Source organism: Aplysia californica, unplaced genomic scaffold (genome assembly GCF_000002075.1).
Source record: "Aplysia californica isolate F4 #8 unplaced genomic scaffold, AplCal3.0 scaffold00065, whole genome shotgun sequence".
Classification (NCBI taxonomy): domain Eukaryota; kingdom Metazoa; phylum Mollusca; class Gastropoda; order Aplysiida; family Aplysiidae; genus Aplysia; species Aplysia californica.
Genome location: NW_004797335.1, coordinates 1,058,913 through 1,066,568, shown reverse-complemented (window position 1 = coordinate 1,066,568; position 7,656 = coordinate 1,058,913). Strand labels below are relative to the sequence as shown.

The following is a 7,656-nucleotide window of genomic DNA, read 5'->3' as shown; positions in this document are numbered from 1 at the left end:
TAATAATAATAATAATAATAATAATAATAATAATAATAATAATAATAATAATAATAAAAAATAGATCTATACTGCGAAAGAAGCTTTTCACGAAGCGGATGTTTATCACGGACAGTGCCAACATCCGTTTTTTCCTCTTCACTTGCTTTCGTTCGGCGTTTGGCTTGCTATGACGAGCTCGATTATTGTGCGAGCTGATTCAATGATCAGTGTGAATTTCACTCAGCACGAGCGAAACCCGTGACTTGGGAAGCATAGTGTATGAGTGTTTTTAAAATTGGTGTCGCAGCGGAATTTCTTCGCATTTTCCTTTCCCTTTTATGAGTTTTGATAAAGAGGTAGGCTAAAAGAAAGTTTGTTCTTTGAAATCTTTGTAGAATAAGAATGTAGTCAGTCAGTCCTCCACCAAGTCCAAGTTCATATACCGACTTAACAGACTCACCTGACACATATTACTCTTGAGTTTAATGATCTGGTCCACCACACCCACATCACAACCACAATAAAGTCAGACTATTCATTCATCCAAGGCTCAAGAGTCAAGACCAAGACCAAGAGCACACGTCCTGTACACTGTACTGTGAGTGTGAACTGTGGATCATATGCTGTGGTGTAGTTTAGCTCATATAAATTTGCATCGTGTCGTAGCCCCGTGTACCGTGCCGTGCCGTATTGTCATGGCAAATAAACTTTTAACAATTCCTTTTTATTACTAGATCTAATACATTTTCATCATTGCCTGTCCATACTATATACAGCTACTGCGGGAGGACTTCCGTAACGAGTGACCGCTTTTGAGACAGAGTAGGGTAGAGCTTTGTAGAGGGGTAGGGTTAGGTTTGGGATAGGGTCAGGATTAAGATTTAGAATCTAGATCTCTTCTTTATTGTGTTTGTTGGGGTGGTCACTCATTACATTTACGGAAGTCCTTCCGCTATTGCTACTATTATTATTATTGTAAACTAACTTATTTCTGTATCATTTTACTTTCACAAGATGTGACAAGCCAAGCATCTCATGTTCAGTATAGACTACACTATAACCAGTGGCGTCACATGGGTTGCAGACAAGGTGGTGCATAATTTGAAAGTTAACAAATAGGCAATAGGCTTACTTCCCACTACTATTAAAATTGTAATGAGCGGTTGGCGGGCGCTCTTGTGTGGTCTGTTCTTTCTATTGCTTTCTGCGAGTCTCTCTGTACATGTGTGTGTGTGTGTGTGTATGTGAGAGAGAGAGAGACAGAGAGAGAGAAAGGCAAAGAGAGAGTGAGCGTGATTGGTGACCAAACCTTGTCAGTGTCTGATCGATCAGTAAAAAGCAGACTTGTAATGGAAACAGTACAATTTCTTTTACTTGTCATACTACGTACAGGAAAGAAGTGAATATTACTTGAGCTCAAAATCCCGCGGCTGAGAGACCAAGCTCGTTTACTCTATGCGCACTTTCTCTTTTAACTGTAGCCTGCTGAATAGCACAAGAAGCAAAGGGTCAACATGATTCATCAAGAGAGAAAGTCAGTTAGAATCTGCAGGATATCCCGTAATCTACATCTATCAATATTTACAACTGTTTTCAGATGAAACCGCATAAAAGCTTAATTAAAAATAAAGTGAAACAATACTAACAACTCACTATGCTCACAATCTGAGAAGATTTAAAGATTTATAATTAATTCGTGCAGCACCAACAACCACACTCAATTTGAAAATTTTCCTTCACAGGACTTGCTACACAACAGAAGACGACACGTTCCTATACCCATTCTTCATTGAGTTACTGTAGACTCTACTAGTGTAGTAGATAGTAGGCTAGCGGTAGGCTTAACTTGGATCAAATTTTTAAATTGGTGCTGCGAAGAGGAGTTTCACACACCTTTCTTCTTATGTGGGAAGAACGATGCTTAGATTTCTGTACAGTAACAAAAATAACTTTGGTGCAAAGATTTTGCTTGCTCCCAGCAGACAGTACCGCAAGCGGTGCGACAAGCATAAACCATCCTCGCTGTCTGTCTCTTCACTGGCGCGCGCGCAGCCAGCGGGTGACGGGTTGCAAGGATGTAGGCTAGATCTAGTATGTAAATCTAGAGAACTGACTCGTTTAGAACAATTTTTTTGAAAAGGGGGGCGGGGTGAAGGCCAAGGTTAGGTGGAGCGCTTGCACCAATGGCGCCCCGCCATTATATATATGATATGTGTAGATGCTGTTACAGTGAAAATTTTCTCTATATTTTATTTTACAGCCTCGTTTTATGACTTTACTTTGTGTCGGTGCTCTCACAATTGCCTGAGTAGCGCAGTGAAGAAACCAGGCTGTGAAGCCCACCAGCATGGATTCGGTTTCTGATGATGAGTCCTCTGAGGTGATCGAAGAAAGCAGCACAGTTGAGCCTACTCCTACTTCAACTGACTCAAATTTGAGACCGACATCACCTCGTCACAGACTGCTTGACCCCGAACCTCCACGTTCATCACAAGAAGATGAAGATGGCTTTTTTCGGGTGCCAGATGATGGTTAGCTATGTTTTAATTATTGGGGAGGGTGGGGGGGGGTTCATGCTTAATGTCTAACTGATGCTTTCTTTTCCGAATTGAAGAGTATTTTTTAAAATTTATAGATTAATTCAGTTCAATTTGATGAAAAGTGAATTATTATTGTATTCGAGTTCAGAATTATGCTATCAATCTGGCATCGGTAAGGTAATAATTGTCCAAGTCTCTAACCTTGATTTTGTGAGGAACGGTAAAAAAATGGAGTGTGCTTTTTTCGCACCTGCTCATTTGAGTAGAGGAACAAAAGCTTTTTTAGCACAACAGGTAAATCAGAAAAGTGATTATGGTATGGTCAATTTCTAGTAGCTTGAACCTACCTAGTTATGAAAGTACACTCTTCATTTGCTTACATTATATTTGAGACAATGTATGGATCCTGTGTCATTTCAAAAGCATTTACAAACTAGTCCTCTCACTTGCTTGACTTTTTAAAAATTTATGTGATCTGAAAGATTAAAAAAAAGTAAACAGGTCATTGGTTTGGATTCAAAAAATCATGTTAAGTTCCGGTCAGGAAATCTTGAGTCTTTGTGGTTCAAGAGCATGAGGAAGACTTAAATAAAAATTCCCAAGTAGGGCAGTATTAGAGCAGATTGATATTCAGTGTCTTTTATGGTCATCAGGAGTCTGCAATTTTTTTCTGGGCTCGTGATTACTGAGTGTTACAGATTGTTAAATCATGAGTGTCAAAAAACTCTCAAAGCTTGATGTGTTTCCAATCTTTGAGATTCATGAGTCTTTGAACAATTCCTGTGATGCATTGTTTAGCCGAAGCAGAACTTTGCCTTTTGTTTGATTAGCATTGGATGAGTTCCAACTCTTCTATTTATGTACAGTGAACATATCCACAGTTAAAATCGTTTGATATATTTTTCATTGGGTGACCTTCATTTTTCCTTCTGACCAGATGTTGTCCCTAGTTCGTATGTAGAAAAGAACAAAGTTGTGGCCATCGAGAAAGCCCTTGCCTCTGACCCTGTGGACATCATGGCACTGAAGAATCTGGCCATCAGCCGCGGGGGTCTGGTCAACAAGAGCCTCAGACAACGCGTGTGGCCGTTGCTCATCTGTGCCAACACCAACAATGTCACCCCAAAGCCATGTTAGTCATCTAAACTTTGTTTTTTCTTTCCTTTTCACTAGATTGTTTATAATGAATGAGGGGGAATTAATTGTTTTTAACAGGATAATGTTGTAATTGTGCCATTTATCCCTTATACCGAAGGACATCTAAAACAACTCTTTGTTTTGATTTTTGAAGTTATTTTTGAATTTTTTATCAGGGGCACAAGTGATCAAGCAGGCTGTATGCCTGTTCGGGTTGTCTGGTAGCTGTGAACGCTAATGTGGGAAAGCCACTTGATAATGTCCTTTGTCAGGAATGGAACATTTGTTTTACAGTAACATTCGTCATTTTCGTCATTCAGACACTTGATAATGTCCTTTGTCAGGAATAGAACATTTGTGTTACAGTAACATTCGTCATTTTCGTAATTCAGACACTTGATAATGTCCTTTGTCAGGAACGGAACATTTGTTTTACAGTAACATTCGTCATTTTCAGTGTAAATACTATAGCAAGTTTCAGCAGTAGCTCTCCCTTGCCAGTTGCTGTAGCACAGTGCCTGGTTTTTTTATTACCAGGGTTGGAATGTTTTAATCCATTTCCACCTGAATTGCCCCCGTGAGCAGACACACTCACCTGGGCTACATTAAAACTTGAAAATGACATTTGCACTCACCTGGCTGCCTCCAGCCACTCCCATAAATTTAGGTACCCACACTTAAGCTACAATAACTTTCCCTCCAAACAGCTACAAAACTAGCAGACAATAAGCGTATGGAAGTGCACGGACGGTAACTCTAAAGTAGTTTTTTTTTTTTTAAGCTTGGAAATGATGGACTGGAGCAAGTTTTTGAGAGACATAAAGGGATTCGGATTCTCTCGTAGTCAAGTGGCTTCCTGGATATGAGTATTCTTGTCGGCCATCAGCAATGAGTTAATCAAAAACGTCTGTTAATCAATGGTCATTTTGATACTTTTAGACTGACCTTGCTTTTCATTCTTTGCTAACTTTTGTGTTTTCTAGTGATTTGACTTTTGAGACTCCAAACATAAGTATACAAGCTCAGATAAGTCCCCTGGAATGGCCAGCATTTGTACATGCGTATATATACACTGAAAGAGAAGTGTACCACAGATATAGTTTCACTGTTGTGTTGTTCATGTTTTCTAATAGGTTTAGCTTCATGAATATGTTCTCAGGGATGACTGGAGTCATTTTCAAGTTTTAATGTTATTAGGAAAACAAGAAAAATTTCTTTGCTTTCAAAGTTTCAGATAAGGGAAGAGTGGTGTGCGTATGTGTGTGTGTGTGTGTGTGTGTGTGTGTGTGTGTGCGTGCGTGCGTGCGTGCGTGTGCGTGCGTGCGTGCGTGCGTGCGTGCAATAGACATGTATCTTATACACTTGTTTTGACGTGTTTTCTTGTCTCCAGCCCAAGAGGAGATGGAAGCGTGTAGCAAGACCTACAACCAAGTTGTGATGGATGTCAATCGGTCAAGTAGTCGATTCCCCCCAGGTCCGTACATCATTTTAAGCTCTTTTTAGACATTTTTGGACTCCTTGGGTCATGTGCATGCCTTTGAAAGAGTTCGGGGAATGGAAGCATCGAGCAGATATTTAAGTTTTATGATAATATAGTAAGAGTATAATGTAAGGTGTCTGGTGAAAGGGAGCATAAAGTTTTGATCAGAAACCCCTATTTTGCAACTCAAATGTGGTAATAAATTGCAAACAGTACAGATAATAATAATGAAAATCATTTCTGTAGCGTCCACTCCCGAGTAAAACACAGCTCTAGATCTGTACAGGCTCAATAAGTCTCATGCTCAAATGATTGTTGTAGTGATTGCACTGTTTCTGTTTTTTTTGTATATAATGTTGGAATGTTTTTTAAAATCTTTCTTCTGTCCTGTCACTTCTCTGTACTACATATATTGATTGTCAGGTTTGAAATAAGGATAGTCTTCAGTTTTAACAGTGCAGTTTGTATTTATGGAGAGGTTAATGGGAACTGTGATCTAGTCTTCTCTTTCTGCTAGTGGTTACCCTGCTGACTTATTGTCATCTAGAACTGAACTATATTAGGTATGTGTGTCTCATGTAAGTCATTGCCTTTCACAAAGTATAAAATACAGTTCACACCAGACAAGTCGCTGATGAAGAGCAGAGTGTAGGTGTGGGTGGTTGGCGGGTGGTTTGATGTGGTTTGCTTCTTCTTTCCTATGAAGCATATATCGTCCTTATCTCCCCTTCTTCTTTTTTATGTTTGTTACTCTCTTGTAACACTTCTAATCTTCAGGCGCTCATATGACGTTATGCAGTTGCGAGTCCTGTAAAACCCCTACTAAAACTAAAAACTAAAGAGTGTAGGTCACAGTTTCAAATTCTAGATATAACTGAGCTTTAAGACATGTTTTGTGATTGTTTGTCTTTTGGTTAATTTGGAATTCAGTTATTTCTGTCATTTGTATACCAACTGCAATGAAAAGGAAAGATTGGAGTGAAGAACAGTCGAACCTGCACTAACAGCCACCTGTATAAGACAATTACTTGTATGAATGACCACTGTTGCGGAACACAGCACTACCACATTTTAAACAATTCGAAATAACAAATGCGTAACTCTCATCATAAGTCCTTGAAACTTTATTACAGCAATTGTAGTGCATAGTAGATTTCCTGCAAAGTGTGTAGACCTTGGCTTTGTCCCTTCCTCTCTCTATCGTCCGACTGTCCTACCGCATACCGTGAGTGACTGATTATATATAAGCTCCAGCACTAGATCCCTGTGCTCCGCACGAGATCCCCATGCTCCGCACTAGACCCCCGTGCCCTGAGTAAATCTCGATAACTGTTGTGAAAAGTGGCCAAGTATCGACAACAACCACTTACCATTTCATCTCCCTTGCATTTGTATGATTATAATGACACTGTGTAAGACGTCCACCGGTCTAAGACGGCCACTTTTCTCATTGACAATCTGTGGCTGTCTTAGACAATTTAGACTGTATGTCATGACGGTCTGTGAATTAATTATTTTTTTTAACCATTTCAGGAATTGATGACACTGTGCGTATGGCTGTAAAGGACAAACTGGTAGACCTCATAATGAGAGTCATGCTAAAGAACAAACAGCTTAAGTATTATCAGGTGAGTTGGAAACTTCAAGGAAAGCTTTTCAATTAACCCTATCTGTAAGTCATGTTTTACTATCGTGTCCATACGAAGTGGGGAACTCTGTGCCCCCACTTTCCAAAGAGGAAATTTACTCGTTAATCCGATCCGTACGCTTTGCATAGCAGTCTGTCAAAACGATTTTTTGAGAAATACTGAAAGTTTCATAGAGATCTTCGTACAAGAAGTATTCTAAAATGTGAAGAATACAAAATGACCACAGGGCGTACGGATAGGGTTAATGTATGAATAAATGTAACCATCTGCTGAGGGATCCTGGGTTGATTAGCTTTTTTTAAAGACAGCCTGTTTTTTTTTATAGGAAGGTGACATAGGCACTTTGGGGAGTAGTTTCATCCAAGTTATAAAATTGGCTACATTATAAAAATAAGATGATTATTTTGCTATACCCACTTCGAATTTCATCTGTAAATTCAGCCGAGGAAAAATAATTTTCCTTGAATTATGTCTTTGTACATTTTGATCAACATAAATTCGTGTACGTCTAATCTCACCTTCGGGGAAAAAAAAGAAGTCCTTGAAAGTTGGTGTTGGAACTTTCTTTTTTTTTTTCTGAAAGCATTGGATGACCCTTCTGAGTGGTTTGTTGTGAAACAGTCTTGAACTTCAAATAAGTCTGGAGGAAAATGAACAGGTGTGTGTGTTAGAGCTGGATCCTGCTCGACAAAACTGAGAGTGGCGATTCGCAATTCAGTCGGCTTCAAAGAATCGTGAGTATGGGAGCGCTCATGGAACACTAAGCTTCGGGCTCGTTGAATGCGTGAAACGGAACAGTGTCAATGCCACTTTGTGAGTCCCACTCTTGTCGCACTGCCATCGAGACGTCTCGCCCGCAGTCCTCTCT

The 7,656-nt window shown here is 39.6% G+C and overlaps 1 protein-coding gene across 2 annotated transcripts in view; it reads left to right on the top strand.

The window, feature by feature from the left end:
* Positions 1-145: 145 nt before the first annotated feature.
* Positions 146-7,656, top strand: part of LOC101855325 (TBC1 domain family member 20) — a 14,555-nt gene continuing 7,044 nt past the window's right edge. The window contains exons 1-5 of one of the 2 annotated variants that reach the window (XM_005093508.3): positions 146-259; positions 2,243-2,513; positions 3,460-3,654; positions 5,050-5,133; positions 6,673-6,767. In XM_005093508.3, the coding sequence (XP_005093565.1) occupies positions 2,330-2,513; positions 3,460-3,654; positions 5,050-5,133; positions 6,673-6,767 (558 nt within the window). In that variant the 5' untranslated portion in view covers positions 146-259; positions 2,243-2,329. Of the gene's footprint in view, positions 339-2,242; positions 2,514-3,459; positions 3,655-5,049; positions 5,134-6,672; positions 6,768-7,656 lie in introns of both variants that reach the window. The other variant, XM_005093507.3, reaches the window with a different exon arrangement.